The 24,336-nt window shown below is 36.1% G+C and overlaps 1 protein-coding gene across 1 annotated transcript; it reads left to right on the top strand.

Moving 5' to 3' along the window:
- Positions 1-10,587: 10,587 nt before the first annotated feature.
- LOC113232175 (40S ribosomal protein S3a) lies at positions 10,588-23,803 on the top strand. The gene is made up of 7 exons (XM_026466813.1): positions 10,588-10,701; positions 11,012-11,108; positions 11,469-11,554; positions 14,801-14,896; positions 20,373-20,520; positions 22,497-22,658; positions 23,642-23,803. The coding sequence occupies exons 1-7, from the start codon at positions 10,640-10,642 to the stop codon at positions 23,783-23,785; spliced, it is 795 nt and encodes a 264-aa protein (XP_026322598.1). The 5' UTR covers positions 10,588-10,639; the 3' UTR covers positions 23,786-23,803.
- Positions 23,804-24,336: the final 533 nt, after the last annotated feature.

Raw genomic sequence — 24,336 nt, 5'->3', positions numbered from 1 at the left:
AAAGCCCATGGAACTATGGTAATATTCCCAACAGATTTTTTTTTTGTGAAAGATTTTATACAAATTACGATTTTTACGTTTTTACACCTTTGGAGGCGACTGTACTCAAACAGAATTGTCTTTTTCTATTTTTCTTTTTCTTAAAATTATCTTAATTAAACCTGCTTTTCAATGAGCTAAGAGGTAAATTAAATTCCTCACTAAAAGTTATTTTAAAAATATCAAGAATTATGAAAAAAGAAATCAATTTTTTTTATTAATTCAATAGGTGTGTTAAAAAAAATTAAAAATTATTGACACCGCTCTGCACTTAATTGTAAAAACTTGTCTACTTATTCATCTAGTTACTAAAATAAAAAAAAAACCTACTTATCTTTTATGGTTATGATTTTATTTAGAATTTTATCAAACAGGTCGATTTTACTGCAATAAACGGGATATTTGCTAAAGTGTGAAAAACCTAATATTTTGTGATTTCGGTGTCTAAGATGGTTTGTGCCACTCGTGGCGGTGGTTTCTAACTTCAATTCGGACCGAAAAATTGTCGGATCTTGTGGGTACGGTTTGCTTCGGTTCGCAACAACCGCAGTAATTGTAGGCCGGATGCTCAACCACCTGCGAGTCTGGTGCCTCTCGCTCACTCTCCAATCGCAGCAAACCGGTTTGTCCTAGCTGTAGGACTACACGTGTGGACACGTGGCCGGTCAGTCGGTTCCATTGTATGTACCTGCGCGGACCTATTCTCTTGATCTGTAATTGTGGCGTTAATTAGTAAACTGATTTGTGTGGTTGAATCGGAACTCGGACATAATAATCTGCGGAAATGCCATACTCAAGTGAAGAATACGCACTCATGCACTACATTTATGGTGAGTGTCACGGAAACGGCAGTCAAGCTGCTAGGGTGTACAGAGAGCGGTATCAACATCTGTTTCCTGATCGCCAGATATGGCCAGATCATCGTGTTTTTATAAACACGCACCGCGAGCTAACACGTGGTGTATTCCCTCCAACACTTGCTAGACGTGAGGGACGACCTCGATCTGTTAATGAAGAGTGGATATTAAGTGCTATAACAATGGATCCTTGGATAAGCACAAGAACCCTGGCAAGACGCTTTAGTATGTCACATCAAACCGTGTGGAAGATACTTAACCGCCATCGACGTCACCCATTTCACGTGCAAAGGGTTCAAGCGCTTTTGCCTGCGGACTTTTTGCGACGTGTGGCGTTTTGCCGACAATTTTTACGCCGACATCAGGAAGATCCAAATTTTATTGGCAATGTCATATGGACGGATGAAAGCAAGTTCACAAAAGCTGGAGTATTAAATTTGCATAACTTGCATTATAGGGCTATCGAAAATCCTCACATAGTGCGAGAAAACCGATTCCAAGAAGAATTTAGCATCAATTTGTGGGCCGGCTTCACAGCTTATCGACTGATTGGTCCATTCCACGATGGTGCTCCTCCGCACTTTGGTATAGCTGTACGAAGGCACTTGGACGAAGTTTTCCCCAATAGGTGGATGGGTCGCGGTGGACCCATCCCGTGGCCAGCCAGGTCACCTGACCTTAATCCAGTAGATTACTTTTTATGGGGCTACGTAAAGGAAACCGTGTACCAGACAGTTCCTCAATCTAGGCAGGAACTGTCAGACCGCCTAGATAGCGCCTTCGCAGCTCTCCGTGATAATCCTCAAATGCTACGGAGAGCTGCTAGGGCCATGGTTAGACGGTGCAGGTTATGTATAAGGGCCAGCGGCCGCCATTTTGAACATTTACTCTAAAAAATGTAAAATTTGCATTCATTACAAAAAAATAAAGATTTTGATTTTCAAATGTTTTCTTCCTTGATTTGAAGTTAGAAACCACCGCCACGAGTGGCACAAACCATCTTAGACACCGAAATCACAAAATATTAGGTTTTTCACACTTTAGCAAATATCCCGTTTATTGCAGTAAAATCGACCTGTTTGATGAAATTTTAAATAAAATCATAACCATAAAAGATAAGTAGGTTTTTTTTATTTAAGTAACTAGATGAATAAGTAGACAAGTTTTTACAATTAAGTGCAGAGCGGTGTCAATAATTTTTAATTTTTTTTAACACACCCATTGAATTAATAAAAAAAAATTGATTTCTTTTTTCATAATTCTTGATATTTTTAAAATAACTTTTAGTGAGGAATTAAATTTACCTCTTAGCTCATTGAAAAGCAGGTTTAATTAAGATAATTTTAAGAAAAAGAAAAATAGAAAAAGACAATTCTGTTTGAGTACAGTCGCCTCCAAAGGTGTAAAAAGGTAAAAATCGTAATTTGTATAAAATCTTTCACAAAAAAAAATCTGTTGGGAATATTACCATAGTTCTATGGGCTTTTTTGTAGGCCATGCCTTCCTTGACATCCCCGTTCCGGCTTGACGTCGACTTAATAGGCACCCTGTATAATGTAAATGGCCGTGGATATCAATTAACTCCTCTTTAATATGAAATACAATTAGTCAGTTTATTTCGCCTTCTAATATTACTCAAATATTGACCATGAATTATGTGTCAATAGATATTACAATCTACAGTCCATTTCACATAGCATGATTCCGGTGACTTTTTTTTATTAAGAGTTTTGGCTTGTATGCAAGTCCTTTGAGCCATGTCTTCGCTTAATTGTCGGAATCCTGAATAAATATTTTCCATTGTATATTTCCATTCCTGCCCCGTAAGTCGCCATCGGGCGCTTGTCGTCGTCGGATCTGTGTCAAATTTTCTCCGCCTGTTCTTAATTCATTCATATAAATTTGTAGCGCGCGCGTGGCGGGTTGCGATTGACGGTCCGAAACTTCACCATTCTTTTTAGAATGGTGAAGTTTCGTAGGCTCGCGTTGAAAGGGTTTGTAGCATCTGAACCCGGTGTCTGTTTAAAGTTGCAATCGAACCCAAATGAGCCCAAATGCGACCATAGTGTGATCACGAGATTGGTTGCTTGTCAAAAATAGTTAAATTTAATTCGTATCCAGTCCCGAGTTCAGTTTACACCTCGAGAGGTGACATTAAATTTGTATCGTCTGAACCGGAATTCATTTTCGATATAAGTTGGTATATTTTGTTGCTGTAAGGAGTAATGTACTTGTTTCCAAACACAAGTCGTGTATTGTACACAAATAAATAATAAAGCGAAGATTTAAGCGAGCACCTACTGGACTTTCCGTTATATTTTCTTTGTTGTACAACAGACAATAAAGTTTAATTTCTAACCAAGCGCATTTTACTTCGCCGTCGGACCGAGCCCCTTTGCTACGCCCCCTGAACCCCGTTGCAAATGTAAATTAATTTGCTATTCCACGGACCTAGTACATGTTAAATCGGGCGAAATAGCTGCACTTGTGTTGAATTTTTTTTTTCATGAAGTAATTTTCCAATCTTCCCTCCGCATAAAATTAATAAAAGAAATAACACAAACGTAACTACAGTCACAGATACCACCACCAAAAATATACCCAACGCGTGTTTTACCCCTCTATGAGGCATCCTCAGAAGTTGTTGATTGTTCGACGCTTGGCCGAAGAAACTTCTTCAGGGTATATTTTTGTTGGTAGTATTTATGACTGTAGTTGCGCTTTTGTATTAATAGCTTAAAAAAATAACAAATAATTAAGAAACTCAAAACAAAATATTATATATACTAAACATTAATTCGAGTAAAAACTGTAAGTAAGAAAATCCGCCATATTTTTCCCCATTCGTGTTGTCATTTCAAATCGTTGGTCGTGTCTCGTTTTTATTCCAGCTAAGTAAAAAAAATCGATAAATCAATAATGTCGAATATTATTTATAAGTTTGTATGCCCAATATTGGCTGGTCACAGCGAAACTACACTTACTTTGTTATTGCAACTTCAACAAAAAAATGAATGCCATTTTTTATTTGACAATTCTCTACGACCTTGAACTTTCACTGCACCTTTCCGTTACACCCTGTATAAATATGTATAAATAAATTTAACACTTATCTCTGAACATCAGGGTGTGTTTCGATTACAAGATTGGCCCCTGGTCTTAAACTCCTGGTTTTCGATGGAACGAAGTGAACTCATCTGCACTACCCAGAACACGAGTGGTGACAATTTTGAATCTCAATGTTTAGCATTAAGATTTATTTTATTGTTTATTGAGATTTTATGATGTCAAGTGACGGGACGGACAAGTCGTATGCCTGGTGGTAAGCGACATACCTGTCCATGGCAGTTGCAGTGCCACTAAGAGCTTTATCCAAATCAAACAGATCTAATTTAGAAAAGTTTCACCAAAAATCATTATTTTAATCTTTATTTCCTTGAAATGTCGAGAATTATATCACCGCCTTCATTACATGAATCGACATACAAAAACAGTCTTTGACAATAACCATTTCTATGAGAAAAAGCATGAATCATATAAATTGTAATCGCGCTTATCTGCATTACAGGTACCAAAATATTTTTCCCTTATACAATTACATTCAAAGCAAAAATAAAATTGATGTAGCAGGTGTTACGCTCGTATTTATTTTCCACGATCAGGCATGAGCTAACGTAAATTCAGCGGTGTTTTTTCCGATTGTTGATACTCCTGGTGCCCGGCAGACCACAATGGGAAAAGCGCTAAACTTTAAATTACATTAAAATATACTAAATACAGTGTATTGATTTGCATTCTCGCCTTATTTCTATTATTAAGAAATTAATAATAGAAATAATGCTAAATCATCCAAAAATATTCTGTTCAATATTCTGGCTAATTGCATCTAGTAAAGTTTTGTAAAATTGTCCCCAAGTGTATTCACCGCGGAGGACAGTGACCCCGCTTGACACTCGCTTCACCGAGCGATGCGTAATCTTTCTCGATTACTTATTTTTTTATTTTACATTTTTTAAATTATGTTTATGTATTAGTATTGTTATAATTTATTTTTATTTATTTATTTGGATTTGGTACTTACCAACTTTAGGTTATATAACGATATTCTTTGATTTGAACCCCTTTTGCATATCCCAAATGTTTATCCTAAGGTTGCCTGAACAAAATTGCCACATGGCACAGGTGGCCTGTTGCACATTTATTTATTGTGAAATTCATAAATAGACAATTTGTATTAATAATTCACAGAAGACAGACGTTCATCCATCCTCTCACAAAACCTCAAAGATTCATCACACACAGCCACCCGTGTCACACAGCCACACGAGCAAGCGGTGATTTACTGTGAGACACAGTGCACACCGCCGGCACTGCCAGCAGATGTTAAACGCGTTGCCGTAAATTAATATTACTTAGCTGGGGGGACGAACAGGACACCAGTTGCGCTGCCAATTCTGGGCAATCGAAATCTCCTCGCAAGATGCCACTTTAACTTACTACTACTATTATACTTAACCTATAGTATTTTAACTGTATTTTTTTGTGCAATAAAGAATATTTCATTCATTCAATATACAGTCCACCGATCCAGATCAAGAACACCGTCGCTCTAAGACAGCAACGTCTTTGATCCTACGAGAGCCGGATCATCGACAAAGATCGAGTACAAAGAAAAAATTTCTTCGATCGATCCAAATTTCAACCCATGACCACGAAATACCTTTGCGTTTGCTTTACACCAAAAGAGCTACAGGCCAAGTTATCGAGTTGACGAAATTCTCCTGTGTTTAAATTTTTATTGAATTGATACTCAATTATTATGTTCCATCTTTGTATTAATAATTATAACAAACTAGTGGAGTAATTTCACATAAAAAATAATTGAGTAACAATTCAATAAAAATTTAAATACAGTGTATACAGCGACTGTGTGAAGCGAATAGCGACATCTCTAGCCGGGGCTGGTAGCTGTAAAGGTATCTAACAGGGCGACGAAATACTTTCATAGATTTCTCATAGATGGCGGTACGCCTAAAAAGTAATGAAAAACCAAATACAAAGATACGACAATAAGACCATAGAAAATTTCGTGAGGTCCGCTGGTTCGTTCCGTGGCTTAGTTGGTATAGCGTCTGGCATGGTACGCTAGAAGACGTCGGCTGGAACCGGCCGGATCGAAGGAATTTTTTCTAAGTATTCGATCTTTGTATTAATTCTCCTATGTGTTTTTGTTATACATCTTTGTACTGGTTGTCGGCTTTCGCCACCATAAGTGACGTCTAGTGAGAGATTTTAGAAACCTCACCGCAGCCGGGAACTTTACAGTTACGTCAAGCTGACGTTGATGTCGCTTTTTGGTCAAATGTATTATTGAAATTTTTTTCATTAATAAATCATAATAAACTGGTAGAGTTATAGTCAATACAACAACTAAATAAGTCGTGCTCGAAATTAGGAGCAAATACCACAGAGGGATCCATAGTGGTACTAAAATTATAATCTCAGTACTAAAAAACCGACCTTAAAAGTCATTCATCCCCTAAAATAAGAAACACAGTATTCCCTGTCTTGACCCAATCAGTCTCGGTCAATAACTCAGGTTTAAGAAACAGCACAAGATATCTGCCATATTAAACAGTACCATTTTCTACTTTGGTACAGGAAGCGATATGCTATAGATATCCAATTGCCTCAAGTTACAGTCTACTGTAATTAAGGTCACGTATGCATCACTTAGGGTCGTATTCTAGAACTCTACTCAATGCTCAAGTCAGGATCTGAGTATGATTTCAAGCACTGGAAATACGACCCTAATGGCAGGGACTTGAGTATGATTTCGAGTGCTTTAAACCATACTCAGATCCTGACTTGAGCATTGAGTAGAGTTCTAGAATACGACCCTGAGATTTGTAAGTGATCTATTGTGATTAACACTAATTACCCCCATTGTGCAGAACTTGCAATATAATAGAGGATCTGTATCATGTATTGGTGGAATGTGACCGTAACGTATCCCTGAGAGGTACAATGTTTGGGGATGTAAGTTTATGCAATGGACAAATTAATTGTTGGCTCAGAGAGCCTGTATGTCTTGGCGCTCTAAACTTGTACAAGTTTTTGAACATGTCCCTTGAGTAGGGAACCCAGTATTCCTCTCATGAGGCTGACATAATCTCCCAAGGCGGCTAAAGTCTCAATAAAAAAATAGATTATAAAATAAATAAAAAACACTAATTACGACTCGGAGACAAGGTCAATAGCATCAAAGAACTGTAGTTTTTTTAATTTCGATGACCTCCTCTGACTGAGGCACGTGTTGCATCATTAGTTTGGGAGGTGCAAAGGAGTCTGTCTGTATGAATCAACGGAAAATTCCCATAGAGTTGACCTACAAAATAATTTGAACTCGGTAATGCTCAATCACACTGTTAACATTACAGATATGTCCTTCAATGAGAAAATTGATATCTGTTACAGTTTGTGTGACTAATTTTACTTACTATTTTACATATATTTTAAGTAAAAATTAATGGAAGACATGAATGTTAAATATTTAAAATATTTAGTAGCAGTAGAGCTCCTTGTGAAAGAGTTTGTCCAGGGTAGTACTGCCATCTTACCCATCTTACCTGCCGCCAAGCAGTAATGTTAGCATTACTGTGTTCTAGTTTTGAAGGGTAAGGGTGCTGGTAAAATTACATGTGACTAGTCAACTTATGTCTCAGGGTGACGGGCGCAGTGGTAGTGCCCTTCAGATCTTTGCAATTTAAAGTTCTGAGTGGCACTGTAACTATTCTTATCATCAGGTGCCTGACTTCTTCATACCGGCTTCATTCTTCATACTTGATGTTATAAAAAAAATTTAACTAACAATATAGAATAATCCAATTAGTGTCATCACTTTAAATTCAGTGATTGGCTATTGATGGACTAATATGTTTTTCTGCATATGGTGCCAATATTAAAATAACTTTAACTTATAGGCTGCTTCACTCCGGAAGATGAAATTTTGTCTAAATAAACCATTGAGTATATAACAAGATATAGAGATGAAATGTCATTTAATTTGTTTGAAAACTATTCTGCCATATCATTACTGTGACAACTGCACCGATTGGCCAGCCCGAATTCAAAACAATTGACGGGTGTCATCAATTGTTTCACTACAAATCTACCAGTTAACTTGAGCTTGCTATAATGGAAGAAATTTACAAAATTACATATTAAATATTTAATTACTGATGAAATTTGATACCATTTGTTTTGTAATTAGATGTTTTGCTGTTTTTCCCCACACCACCGAATGGAACAGCACACCATTGTTAGTGAAATTATCTTTATTACAATAAATACAGAATATTTTTGGAATACACAGAGAGGTAGACACAGGTCAGTTGTTGGCTCTGTACTATTTCAGCTTTCTAATTTGTAATTTCAGTGCAAACAAGAGTTGATATTTAAGTGATGTATCACTGATGAGGTACCAGGAATGTAGGGCCCTTATTTCGTCTCTATTTCTGGTTATATACTCGATGAAATAAACACAATGGATGTGGCTTTTTTGTTATACCAAATGAAGGGACAGACAAGTCGTGCACCTGGTGATAACAGTGCTCGCAAAAATGGGAGGGGTACTGCCGCTGCGCCCGTCGCACTGAGACATAAGTAGACTAGTCCAATGTGCCTGTAATTTCACCAGTACCCTTACCCTTCAAAACCAGTACGTAGTAATGGTCACATTACCGCTTGGCAGCAAGATTGCGATAAGAAATTACTCCAATCTCAAATATTGTCCTAGGCGGAAGGAGCTAAACGCAATTCAATTACTGCACATCTACTTTTATAACCTATACCACCTACGATACTTTTTGAAGTCAAAAAGCCGCAGGCCGGCGCTAATTGGTAATAAAACAAATTTACTATTATTACTTTTGACACATTAGTTTAAAAATGACAATATTAAACGCTATTCTGTAACCACGACACTGAACTGTAGAATTAGAAAATAGGAAGTATGAAATGAAGTCACGAGATGCCTAAGTTACCCGGTTATGTCGGTAAATAAATTAAACTGTTCAGAATATAAATTATGCAAGAAATATGACGTCATTACATACCTAGTATGATTTTTCGGCGGCTCGCATGAGGCTCCTCGGTGTAGACCCATTCAAAATCTGTTCTTGACACTTTAGCACCCATTTTTTATTTAACTGACGAAATCTAGTAGGACATAACACTATGATATAAACACGATAAATAACGTATAATAATAATAATAATAAAATAATAGTTTCGTATAAATATGTAAAATAAAAATAAGTTCGTATAATTATTTTTTTTAGAAAAATATGATTTCACCGCGCTGCGCTGCTATGCGGTGTGACAGCGGTAAAAGAAGGTTACAATTTGAATGAACAAAGAGCGGTCGCGGCTTCATATAGTTAAAGCTTATTAGACTTTATTTTTTTCCATCCTCTAAGACTCTAACTTGACATTACATTTGACAGTTGAATGAAAATAATGTACGCGATGAATGAATTTGGTTGGAAATGAATGAATAGTACTTGGGTGTTCACACTCGCGAAATGCTGGCTAGTTTAAGGAAAGAAATATTAGGTAACTATAAAAAAATATGGAATATGGAGTGCACAATACTGAACTTTATATTTCGATCTGATTAATTAAGCCATACAGTTCGTTACTAAAATAGTAAAATTATGTCACTGTCTCTAAATTATCCTAGTATCTTAACCTCATCATCATAAACGTTTCAGCCGAAAGACGTCCACTAGCCTTCCAGGATTCCCGCAACCTTTACCGTCACCGATCCACTTGTGAGTGATCTGCCCACGCTGCGTCTTCCAGTAAGCGGTCGTTAGTCGAGAACTAATAATACACTTTGGTCTCGGCCACGGCTATCTGCTCTGCGAGCAATGTGCCCCGTACTCTATTTCCCTTGCAGATACCTCATTACTAATTTGATCTTACAATGAATCTTATCCTAATATAAATACTTTCGAGAGCCATTAAAATGCTTCCTGATCAATCATGCTTATAATAAATAAGTCAACGGCTATTTTGGTGCCGGGATATTTACAGCCGATTTCATATGAATTTGTCTGGGAAACCTAAGGGCCGGCAGCTATCTTGCCCAACTCATTAGCATAGCAATACAAATGGGGAACGCTGCCAGCATTTTACATACAACTTTTATATTTATTTAAAAATCCTAGTTTTACTTTCTGTATTTAAGCTTTTATTGTCTTTTTTACCTTAGCTGTATATTATCTTAATTAAATAAAATTTGATGCGCTAAATTCAAATACGGCATTGCTTTTGCCCAAGAGTTCATATTTTTAAGATACAATTCAACTCAATGTATTTGTGAAATATATTTTATACGAGTACTATTTTAAGGAAAGTAAAGTAGAAAGATGACCACTGAATTAGTATTTTTATGCATGCGAACTTGTATTGTCGCGGTCCTGTACAACTACCGGAGGATATCCACATATCGCTTGTCAATACCACATTTATGAAGTATATTATACACTATTTGTTATTTATTTCGACGTAGTAAATATGTATTTATGTAAAATAAGTCGATTGAAAGATCTAAGTCGGCTCGCTTGAATTGTCTCTTACACCATAAAGAAAAGAAATTGCCAACATTCTGAAAATAATTTTTGACAGTTCCTCCGTCCATAGACAATAAATAGCCTTTCTCAAGTTTGTGTGTGAACATGGCGGTCGGTAAAAATAAAGGCCTATCGAAAGGCGGTAAAAAGGGTGTTAAAAAGAAGATGTAAGTTACAATAAAGCCAAAATTAATTTATTGAAATAATAATCCGTCCAAATTGCTTATGTCTTGTGTTTAAGTGTTTGTGATTATCAAAGTAATTGTGGATGAAAGTTGGTGTCTCGTGTCAAACGTTTAGTTTTAACATAATTTTTCCCTAAATAACTTAAGATTTGAAGGCGTTAAAGTACCGGCTTAGCCGATTATTTAGATACATATTCAATAATTAGTGCAAAAACGTATATTTCAGTAGTTTCAACATAGTTAAGTTGAATTTATTTTTGAGGTTATACCAAACCTGGTTACTTTCTTTCAGTGTGGATCCCTTCACCCGTAAGGACTGGTACGATGTCAAGGCACCGTCTATGTTCACCAAGAGGCAAGTGGGAACCACCCTTGTCAACCGTACTCAGGTACATTCATTCGTTGTTTATTTGTTTTAGGTTAGGTATTTCAAAGCAATTTTATCATTTTAAAAACTCTGAAAACCGATCAAATACTGAATAAAGCCTTTAAAAGAACTTCAAATAACACTCAAAAGTGTGATTTACATGTAATTTTTATTAAAAATCGCCACATGGTTCTTGAGTTCACAAAAAAATATATATATATAAAAAAGGCGTCAAAATGATGATCCACTCAGCTCTCTATGACCACATACATGATGAAAATTCGTGTTCCCTTTTGATTTATGTCTGAATTTGCCATAGAAACCTTTTATAAGCATATTAAATCGTAAGAATGTATGCAGATGACATGTGTTCTTATTTCAGGGTACGAAAATTGCTTCTGAAGGACTGAAGGGGCGTGTTTTCGAAGTATCACTGGCTGATCTTCAAGCTGACACTGATGCCGAAAGGTCAGTTCCATTTCAAACCAGACCTGTGTCAGTTGATCATTTTTGATAACCTGTGTTGATCAAGTTCATGACCCATGCGTAGTATGATCCGGTCAAATGATTAAATCATATGTTCGATATTTTAGCGGGTCACCCGTCCCCCATACTCGTGATACTTCCATATGGCGTTTAAAAGTGTCAAATTATACATGGGCGCACTATGAGTTTCCGGAACTGGCCACTCACATAAACAATATTTAAAAAGTTATTACACATTTGAAAACTGAACTCTTTGGCTGTAGAATAGTTTGTTTCATCTCACTGTCACGTGTTTTTACATTGTGGCGTCATTTTAGAAATTGGTTGTCTACATCATCATGCATTTAACTCGTGAAAATTTTCATAGTATTATATTTTTTACGACTTACAAGTGTAATCGAACAGCTCAGTGGAGCTTCACTCGGTTTCTAACTGCTTTTGGCGATGATGCACCATGCATGACGACTATTTATAACTGGTTTGCAGAATTCACACGCGGTCTTGTGAATCTTTGACGAATTTCGTTATGTTGCCCGACCACTGCTGTGAACAACAAAAACATCGATACTTTGCGCCGTATGATCAAAACAGACGCAAGTGACGTACCATGAGATTCGGGCATCTTTAGGCATAGGCATGAGTCAAATACAACCAATACTATATAAACACAAAAAAAGCTGTGAAAAAGCTGTGCTCTCGGTGGATCCCACACACTTTGACTGAGGCTCAAAAAACGGAGCGCTTCACTTGGTGCAATGCCACGCTTACCAGATTCAACGAAGGGGCGTCAAATTTGGTGTGGGACATAGTAACAGGTGATGAGATATGGCTTTATAGTTACGATCCCAAAGCAAAGCAGCAATTGAGTGTATGGGTCTTTCGAGATGAGCCGAAACCAGCCAAAGTGGCGCGCGTGAAAACTGCCTCTAAGCGGATGATTTCTTCTTTTTTTTAATAAAACTGGCTACTGTTACTTTGGAGAATCTTTATACCGTGAATAGTGATTGGTACATGACCATTTGTTTGCCTGAAGTTATTGACAAACTCCGTAAAAATAATCGTAAACGCCGCATCATCTTGCATCACGATAATGCCAGCTCTCATACAGCCAGACAGACAAATGGATTTTTGAAGGTGAACAACGTACAGCGTACAGTCCCGGCTTGGCGCCTTGTGATTTTTATTTATTTCCAAAAATTAAGAACCAGTTACGCGGTCTGCAATTTTCATCACCTGAAGAGGCTGACGAAGAGTATTAAAAATATGTTTCAGAGATTGACACGGAGGAGTGACATAAATGTTTTCAAAGTTGGTTCATTCGTATGAAAAAGTACTTTAACGCTAACGGAGAATATTTTGAGAAACAATAAAAAATTTCTGACCATTTATACTATTTTTTTCTTATTCATTCCAGTACATGTACAATTAGCTTTTATTCTTTCCTGCTGATGGGAAATGTGTCTATAGTTAAATGCATCATTAATAAAATACACTTAGGACACTAAAATTGCCTTCTAGGATAACTAACAATGTTACAAACCAAAAATACATAGCAAAAAACTTATGAGCATTCAAAATTACTCATTTATTATTCATTAATATTAGCTAGTACACTCTTAAATAAACACAGCATACCGAAAAACGGATTAAATTTACAAAATTACCATGCGATGGATAAATGATTGATAGATTCATTGATCCGTTAACCCGTTGACTCATTGTGTCAACGAAGGTTCTATCGAATGAATGCTCTATCAAACAAATGTTCGACCCAAATGAAGAGTAAGAAGGCGAACTGCGTCGTGAGTGGGGACTTCAAGTGAGAGTGAACGAGACAACAATAATATTGTGAATTGTTGAATAATCTCTAAAATTATAAAGATAAAGTCGAATATTGCGCGCATGACCCTTGAAACTAAAATGATCGGGTTATTTAGAAGCTAGTAACCTGGTTATCGGGTCACAGGTGCTGTCGAATCATATTGATTCGATCGAACACGATCAACAGACATCCATTTCAAACCTTATATTACACTGGGTCGTTTTCAAGCAGCACATACACACTTTTACGAGCAGTTCAAGAGTGCTCGAAAGAAATATAATATTTGATTACTGGTACATATCTCATAATGTGACTGGTGCAAGTAAAAATGTAGTTTTTGTCCTTTGGGACAGGCCAAGGGATCTAATTAGCCATATTGCCAGATCAATTTTTCTTCAATACTTTAATTCTTTGACATTTTTTCGCGGGAAATCTTTATCTTTATGGTAGCCATTGTGAAACTCGCTCGCTCACTGAATGTTTTCTAGAAATTTATTTCATTTGAAATATTAGAGTATAACGAAGTTATGGTAAAAAGTATATATCATACTAGTTGATGAAAATTAATTTAAAAAAGTCAATCGTCTTGTAATCATATAGAACTTGTGACGAATTTTAATACAGAAATGGAAGTTAATTCTGGATGTAGTATAGAACACTTAACAAATTTCATTCTGCTTCACCACTAACGTCACTGACAAGCATCAAAGTTTGACTGGCAAATGTGTCACACGTTACACTTTTGTTTTTTAGGATTAGAAAAAATGTAAACGAAGAAGCAGTGATCATAAACCTTTTTCTTCAGTCAACAAAATACAGAAGGAAAACGTTATAAGAAGTAATGACAAATTTTTATTATGTTTATGAATAACACATATGTTATTATTGTAAATTGCCTCAGTGGCTGAATGGTTACCATGCTGCACTGCCACGCAGAGGCCCCGGGTTTGATTCCCGGGCCTTGAGAAATATTTGTATGTCCTATATTTATTTCTCTTGTGAGTTCGGTTGTATAAAAATTACCATTTAATCTTTGGGAGCTGTACTTTGAACTTTTTTATAGTGCAAATTTTTGAAATAAGTTATGTAAAGATTTTTTTATTTTATGGTACTTACTACAAGTAAAAAAAACGTAATAATTACATAAATATGTTTGAGAATTTTATTTGAAAAGACAAAACTTCGTTATGTTACGAAAGAGTAATGTTTGATGAGGTTCAAGGCAAATGAAGATAATTATTGCAATTTGATGCGATACTGAATGTCTATCATAGTTTAAAAAACTATACATACATACAACAGAATATACTCTCCATTGGCAGCTCTTAACAAGACACAATCAGATATTCTTTTCAAAGCTAGCGGTTCTGCTTGTCTTGCTTCCCTGATCGCAATTCCATTTACAGGTCCTTCCGCAAGTTCCGTTTGATCGCTGAAGACGTCCAGGGGCGCAATGTGCTCTGCAACTTCCACGGCATGGACCTCACCACTGACAAGCTCAGGTTAGTATTGAACAATTTAGCTCGTGTTATTTGAATGAATGTTCTTCCCAACGTATGATCGAATGAATACGACGTATTTGTCAAGATCTGCAATGGCAGATCGTGTGTGTGTGATGAAAACAGGATTTTTCAAAAATCACTCAAAAAGTGACATTGAAATTTGGCAAGTGAAAAACTGTTGCCAACCCATGTAAAGGTGTATAGAATTTCTCGATGCTTCACGATCGACATTAAAAAATGCGATATCGATTGTGTGCTTCTTACACATTTACTCGTTTTTCTCTGATCGCTGCTCAGTAGCGACCATGATCACACATACTGGTCGACAAAAAATACGATGTTTATAATCTGTTGCCATTGATAATTACAATTTAACTACGACAAATAGGAGAATTTCAATGCTTTACTGCGTACAAAAAGTAAATCACAATTAAGAATAATGAACAATGTGGACGCAATCGCTTTGTTACCGATGGAAGGTGACACACTTTATATTGATCATTTTCTGATGGAATTTTTGCGTTGTATGGTCATAAAAACGAAAATAAATTAACTTGCTTCTCCGTGTACTCTGTGAAGGTTAAATCGTGCATAAACTTTTTGACAGCGGCTGTGATTTTAGTTGTATTTGTCATAGTCGATTCATTAATTTTATTCAGCGGGAGGATTAATTAACTGTGTCAGCGCCAGGGGATGAAATAACCTTTAAAAGACCTTTTTCTAAACCACATTATTTATTTATTTAATTTCTTGTATGTACGTTTTTGAAACTTCGAAAACTAAGTAAGTTTTCAAATTCTGATGACGACTTCCCACATATAAAAATTAACAAAAAATAGGTGATGCTACAACTATCGTATCCTGAGTTTACTAAGTATAATCAATAGCAAAAGTAAATGACGGTCACTTAGGGTCGTATTCTAGAACTCTACTCAATGCTCAAGTCAGGATTGCACTGGAAACACAAGCACTGGAAATACGACCTTAATGGCAGGGACTTGAGTATGATTTCGAGCGCTTTAAATCATACTCAAGTCCTGACTTGAGCATTGAGTAGAGTTCTGGAATACGACTCTTAGACCCAATGACTTACAAATAAATGGACGACTTGTCTAATACAAAAACAAAGATAAAAATGTCCCAAGTCAACCTATTTAAACGTAGTGACATGTAAAGGAATATGAAAAAGCTAAAACGTTGAATTTAAATTGTAATGTCATCGCAGTACTGTCTAATGTTGCTTGCTTCGCTGTCAGTCGAACAAACGAAGACCAAAGCGTGAATGACGCTCTGTATACGATTTTAACGCCCTATAAGTTCGGACACTTTTTAGCGCGGACCCGACGTCCATATAATTGTAAGTCAATGCTTAGACCACAAAAACTGCAATCTACAATTGCTACATGCATTCGAAAATTTTTATAGTTAAAAGCCGTTTTACTGCAGCTATATTAGCACAAAACAGATCGAGATCACAGAATTTTGTCTGCAATTAGTTTTAACTAAAGGTATGTTTAGCAATGGTCGTTCACGGAAGTTTTTTCTATTAGTAAAGAGCTGTATTTTAGCAAGTAAATCCGGACAGTCTATAGATCCACGAGCCACGCTCAACAGTCGCTTTCTATATTTCATCTCAATCCATAATTTGCTATCTGAGCTTGAATAATCAATACAAATCCTATTTTTACTATTTCAATAACCGATCGATGGATCGTTATTCCGATCTTTTGTTTCAATCCATCTGTGAGGACGTATGGCATTTTTAGATTGACATTTGTATGGTAGTGACAGTTGTGCGCTTTCAATATCCAATCCATAGATTTGACAAATCGGATTTTGCACGTGTTCGATCTATAGAAGCCATCCTCCAATTTTGACCGTTTGTACTGTGTAATCGTGTAAAAATGGAAGTTATTGGAGGCAGTTATTGTGGCCATGTTGGTAGAATCGAAGGTTCAAATATCATCTTAGCTGCATAAATACGACAATCTTAACATTGCAGCCCAGCTATATGAAGGAACACCCTCAGGTCTTCATATCGTTTCAAGCTGCATATAAGAAATGCTGTCACACAATGTAGTGCCTTCGCATTCTGTGTGCATTGGCCCTTTGTGTCGCTGCTACAGTTTTTCAAAACTACATCACGGTTTTTTTATGTTTGTATGCTATTTTTAACCATACTCAGAAGTCAGCCTAGCGTTTAGAATTAAATGTGATATTCGAAATCCGTTTGCTGTATTTCATTATCTGTCTGCAATCTGCTTTCCAATTCGAACGTTCCAAGAGGACCGATAATATGGTGGTGGTTTTGTGTATTGTATTGTAAACATCGTAATTACGACATGATTTTTAGCTCTAATTTATACCATGCATTGTCAATATGACAGGAACTCCTGTCAATTATTCTGATCCGAACTTTCCAGTTGCCTGGTAAAGAATGCCTAGTGGTATTAAGTTCGCCATTTGTACTATTCTTTTGTGCAATAGTTTGAATAAATAAATAAATAAAACATATACACTGACATAAAAATACACCCCGGGACTCATAATTAGACTTAAAGGGCTAGAATATAAAAATATTGTTATCGTCGAAGAAAAAGTTGTCTCCGGTTTTTTAAATTAAAATTTTCAAGGGGGACGTTAAGTATACCAGTTTCAAAGTAGCGTAATAGTTTTAGATCAATCAAGCATTGTTTAAGCTAAGCATTTATTATTGAAAATGCAAGGTGGTTCGGAAGTATATTAGGCAAACGCCTTGCTGCATGTCAGAAGTTCATCAAACCCAAGACTCATTTCTCTCATTGCTATATTCTTATAATCGAGATACTAATCCACGATACCGCTATAAAATCATCAATATATTAGTACTTCTAACCCTGTTGTCCATGGACCCTAAGGCTGCCTTTCTACCAGAGATGTGCGAGGTAGCGAAGCAGGGTGCTAGGAAAAAATCCACCAATAGGATCACTTCATTTTCCTAGCCTCGCCGTGTAATGAATGCCGGGGGGCATGGCGAGCCTACATATGTGCGCGTGGTCTTTTTGAATTTTCGCGCCCTTTGTCGGCCACCCATTATTGAAGCGAGCGAGTCGCGGGTCACTGTGACTCGCTAACCTTTCTCCTTTTTTTTCATCTTTTCAGAAAGACTCCGTGTGTTCTTTGAAAGAAGGATGGCGACATCTCGTGTATTTTAAGACCCAGTGTTTTTGACGACGTACATTAAAGAGACCTATCAATACTGATAATTCATTATCAAAGCATCAAAAAAGCTAGTCGAGTACAGCCTGTAGAAGCTGGGGTTATAAGGTTGATATAGGTTATGTTTATTACATTGTCATTTATTTCGCTTCAGATGTTTGTTCGTAGTAGCAGAAAATAATAAGTTTTCAGTTTGTACCCAAAAATAATAAAAAACTTTATATTCCAAAATCTGTCAAACTCCGCCACATTTAATACAACGTTAACGTGTTCTGCCGCAATGATGGTCACATGTGACATTGACAACAAACCGGTTGAGTCAATCGTGACCATGGGACCTGTAAAGGGCCCGAAACGTCGGTTTGTTTGAAAAAACAAATATACGCGATTTAAATCCGGAAAAATAGTTTCATTTCCTAAGAGGTCTCTTGTCAAAACGTTCCTTTGCTAACTTTCTTATATCTCTCATTTCAATATTGTCTAAACATTTTTGTCACTTTGTGTTTTAAGTCTTTTTATTACTGTTTAATTGATCATTCGATTTTATAGGTTTAATGTTTTATGTGATTTCTACAAAATAACCAATACTTTAGGTAGGTAAACATCCAATCATGATTAATTTGAAACGTGCGTACAAGAACGGTACTTAATCTATGGTGGAACAGAATCAATTGCGTTATGTTCTTGCATTTATTTAAAATACTTTGTTTTACAATTTCTTTATTCTCGGCTTCTAAAAATATATAAAATATATTCATAACTAGACATAAACTAAAACGTAAAAAATACTGGCAAGCTCCATGAACGGTTCTTCTTATATTTTATAATTATTGGGTCAGCTTTCGCATTCCTTCTTTGAGAGGGCTCCATGACTAGAAAAAAAGTTAAGAAACCCTGTTCTAAAGGATAAAGGCTATTTCAATATAGCAGGACAATACTGTGATAAATACCTTTTTTTTTAAATGTTTTGCAACCTCTAGAGGTACAACTAAAATAATAATGTAAACCCTATGCTCCAAGCGACGTGTAGGCCCTAGATTGACACGCCGAACAGGCGGTACTAGCGATGAAAGAGACTCAGTCTTTTAAGGCGTTTTATAACGAATCGACTCCATTTTACAGGACTCGAGTCTAAAATTAAGACTGGAGGTTCGAGTTTTTATTAATAAGAAGACTTAAACTACTTATACGACTTAAACGACTCAAGTTGTTTGCAATGGACTTATATTTTAGCCTTATTAAACCCGAAGTTCATAAATAAAAATGACGGTAGTATGTAGTAAATAATCACGTTTATTTACTTATAATAAAAATTAGGACTGAAAGAGTGATTTAACTAAGCAATAGGTACGAGATTTTAAGACCTAAGACCTAGAAGATTTTTACTTTTATATTATAATGTGTGATAACCGTGTTAGTTTTCATAATAAAATTTTAAGACCTAATTATATAATGATTGCATGCAATATTTTTTCTGCGAGTAAATTAAAATAATGAAATACAATCAATATTTAAAGGTCTATGGAAATCCAGTTCTAACGTGCTTTTTTTTTTATTTTGTGTAATATTGGTCTGTGACCACTTTTCTTATTATGAAGTCCTGGTACTTTTTTTTGAAACTTCTTTAAAATCGCGTGCACAGTAGTGAGATACAATTTATCTGTAATACATAGAACAAATATATACATAAAAAACTCGCGTGTCACCCACCTATTCAGGGTTAGAAAGAGAGCGTGAACCTCCACTTAGTACCTTCATAAATAGCATGTTTCATTCATCATTATTGTCAAACGACAGTATCAAACACTAAAATTTGATAAAATATTTCTGTTGGGTTCTGTATCCATTCATATTTATATTAAAGAAACAAATAATTCCCAAAAAATGAATTCTTGAATTGGTTGTAATTAACTGACTTCTATGAACAAAGCTACGTTAACGTTATCAATCAATCGTAAAATAAATATCTTGTGGGTAGAAATAAAATCACACCTTACGACTCATGACTCGCGACTCCCGAGGCTATAAGGCGCCAGTCGTTTTATTCCTACAAGTCTTTTAAGCTTCCTAGGGTTAAAAGACTTCGACTCGAATTAGTCTTCGTTTTAGTCTTATGTCTCAACACTTGAGGGCAAAGGACTAGACTAGTCGTGAGGCGTTAAAAGTTAGTCGAGGTTTTTTAAAAGGCCTTAAAATACTGAGTCTCTTTCATCACTAGGCGGTACACGGACTGCTTATCTTATTGTACTATTTAATGACCCTGTCTTTTCTTCTCTAGGTGGATGGTGAAGAAATGGCAGACCCTGGTAGAAGCCAACATCGATGTGAAAACCACGGACGGATACCTCCTTCGTGTGTTCTGCATCGGATTCACCAACAAGGATTCTCTCAGCCAGCGCAAGACTTGCTATGCTCAGCATACTCAAGTACGTATGTTACAAATTATATGTCGACGTGTAAGGCAATTCCGCCAATCACCGCTCAAGCTACGGGATTCCTTGTACAACCGATGCCCCAAGATACCTCGATATGTCGAAAATGTTTGTTATGACAAGAGAGCAGCATAGGTGACGCAGCGACTTACAATCTTGTAGTCATATACTGCGAGGTTGATACCACATCTGCGTAGATAATGCACAGTGTTACAAACGCGGCTTGTGGTTTTAAACAGGCTATTTGTATCACTGCTACAAGCCAAACTAAAAACGTACGAATGATTTCTAAATGTAATTAAAGAGTATGTACACGGCGTCACGTACACGCGCCGCAGACGCGTTGTAGACGCTCTATTTTACTTTTGTTTGTTAATTTCAGTTAGTTTTTGAAATGAAGCTACTGCAATAAATTCTAAGTGGAAACTCCAGTGGAGTATATAAGATTCTTGCTTGCAACGCGATATTTGCGCTCGTTTGAATCGATTCACTAACGCGTACGCTCAGATGACGACGCGATAAACCACGCTCAGCCAGCGCAATAAGGCGGTTTCGTCCACTAAAGCGATTATTACTTACCAGCAGTTAAATGATTGTTTACATGCATAAATTAAGGAGTATTTGAACGCGCACAGAAAATTTAAATTATTAAGTGATGACGTAATTTACTAAATTTTAACTTAACTATTTGGCTAGATCAGATGTTTTGGGATTCATTCACTATTTAAATAACGGTCTTACAAATACCACACAGTTAAGGATATTGTCACAGGAACGTGCAGATATGTTACACGAACGAACTTGTTCAATTTTAATTTTCAACTTAAGTCCTATACTTATCAAATTCACATTTACACCAAAACTTGAAAATTGCCCAGCGGTTTAACGACAAGCCGCGCCACCCGCTGCCCCGTCAGTCGCCATCGGGCGCTTGTCAAACTCGCATCTGTGATAGCCTTTTCTTATTTAATACGTCGCACTGTTAATACAATAGTGTACTAACTCAAAATGTGCAGTTTTTCAGAATCGATGAAAAACGAATTACTCACTTTCAGTGAAAGATTATTAAAATTTATATTTAAATCTACACGGTTAAAGTTTATTACAGACATGTAAACAATTTTCTACTCGCCTGATATTTGCATAAAGACTTACAAAAAGTTTTGTCTCATTTTGAGTTCAGTAGATATGTTTCAATTGTTTCTTACAATATTCAAATGACGCTTTTATTCACATGTAGAGAATCAAATTTTACATTCAGCATTAGTATAATCTCGAATTTCACATATATATTGAGTTACAACACTATTGTAATAACAGTGCGACATGTAAGCCAGCCATTATACACTATCCTTAAGGAGCACCCTTGCCCAGTAGAGCGACATGTAATCGGCTTATAATAAGGCTAATTCTCACAATTTTAGACAGATAAATACTTTATTTCTCACACATAAGAACAAGAACAGTACATAAACAACTTAAAACTAATGTGGGCAAGGGCGGTCTTATCGCTAAGAGCGATCTCTTCCATACAGCCTTTGAGGCAGAGAGAAGCTAATAGGAGCGGGAGACGAAGTGTGCTAATTTTAGAAATTAAAAATAAAAATAAAAATTAATTGTATAAAAAAAATTAAAAAAAACAGTCATTTATCAAATAGTCCATAAATAACGATACATTGTACCTACATAAATATACGTATATTTAAATGTACCTAAATAGACTTATACTTACTAATAAATATATACACGTTGCAGACTAGGACTGTGTTAGAAGATATTTACGCAATCCGGTTTTGAAAATAGGGAACGACTTGGAATATCGGATTTCATATGATAGATCGTTCCACAATTATGCAGCCTTCATCGTAAAGGAATCTTTGTAATACTCATAGCGAGTAAAAGGAGGCTTCAGGTTATCCATTGTAGACCTTATTACAATTTTACTACGCAGACTTTTCGCGCTTCCCCAGGTCCGCGCCATCAGAAAGAAGATGTGTGAAATCATCACCCGTGATGTGACCAACTCTGAACTCCGTGAAGTGGTGAACAAATTGATCCCAGACTCCATCGCCAAGGATATTGAGAAGGCGTGTCACGGCATCTACCCGCTTAGAGACGTGTGCATTAGGAAGGTAAGAGGTCACTTTTATTTCGGATCAATGGTATTATACACTATAATTCTATAAAGCCATTATATGCTTGCCATCGTGGTTAAAGGACTTACCAATTCGGCGTAACGCACTCGCCGATATACAAAGCGTTTTTTAAATGTATATAAAATTCTTATCTGTGAAAATGTTATTATTGCTTCATAATAATATCGAATATAATTAATCGATGTTATTATTACATTAAAATTTCGAACATCTTTGAAAAACATAACAATTTTATTTGACCTCAATTTTAATATCAGACGAGATGAAGTTTTATTCGAAATGAAATGTCAATAGCAAACAATTTGGACAATTTCACACGTTACTTGATATCGAACGATATGATAGTTGGGGCCGATACCAGTTTGTCATTGAGTTAAAAATAAAAACTACGGTTGTGTGACATGCGTGCGAAAAGTTTTTATTTTCCGCCATTTCCCCAGTCACAACATGCGGTTCCTGAACACATCACAGAGAGCTTATAATATGTGTTTAGATAAAGCAGTGTACGTAACTGTACATAATTAGGCATTAAAACGCTCGTGTGATGTTTTTATGAACATAAACCCACACTCGTATTTTAATGCCTTTCATTATGTAACATACAACAACTATAATGTTTGCTTTGTTGTTGTGTATGATTATATATATATATATATTTTTTGTTATTTTATTTTAATTTTTTGTATTAATTTAGCTTTATCTTTCTATTATTTTTCTCACTGTGTATTTTTGTGTTGTGGCGTAGTAAATGATTTCTATTCTATTCTAATTTTCTATACAAGTTTTGCTTTGTTTAACTTTTGTATGATAATTCCAAATGATGATCCACTCAGCTCGCAATGACTACCAACATGATGAAACTTCATGTTCCCTTTTGATTTATTTACTGATATTTCGTATACGCTTACACAGTCGAAAATTATCGCGTTCAGTTTGAACTGTAAAATTTTTTTCCACAGGTAAAGGTACTGAAGAGACCACGTTTCGAGATTTCCAAGCTTATGGAACTTCACGGAGAGGGTGGTGGCGGCAAACGGGGGGAGGTTGGCGATAAGTCCGAAAGACCAGAGGGCTATGAACCTCCCGTTCAAGCTAGTGTCTAAAGTTAATATAACATCTTAAAAATGATTTTTGGTTTTGTTTTATTTTAGTTTTTAAGATCCTTAATAAATAAGTTGTGCATCATCATTTTCAGCCAGAGATTGGGAAGCGCCCAGGCTTTAGTCTTCACGCCTGTTAATAACAGTTGCAGTGCCACTTAGAGCTTTAATTTGATTTAAGGCGGCAGAAATAGGTAAGGCAGTACTTCCCTGGATAAGCTCTTTCACAAGGAACTCTATACTATTCGTCGAGAGCTTGCCTATTTTTTAAATATTGCACCTTTACAGCGAAGTGGCATAACGCAAAACCAACTTTTCGAGAAACGCAAAATACACTCCCGGACTTGAGCCACCTTGCATTTTTATCCTCAAAGGGGCTAGAATATAAAAATATAGTTAATCGTCGAAAAAGTTTTCTCTGGTTTTTTTAAATTCAATATTTCAATAAGGACTTCAGGAAATTACGTTTAGTACACTCGTTTCAAAATTGCATAATATCATTTTTGAGTAATCGAGCATTGTTTAAGCTAAGCATTTAACATTGAAAATGGAAG

This window comes from Hyposmocoma kahamanoa, unplaced genomic scaffold (assembly GCF_003589595.1).
Source record: "Hyposmocoma kahamanoa isolate Upper Pololo Valley unplaced genomic scaffold, ASM358959v1 67, whole genome shotgun sequence".
In the NCBI taxonomy this organism is placed as follows: Eukaryota; Metazoa; Arthropoda; class Insecta; order Lepidoptera; family Cosmopterigidae; genus Hyposmocoma; species Hyposmocoma kahamanoa.
This window is presented reverse-complemented; position numbering and strand designations above follow the sequence as displayed.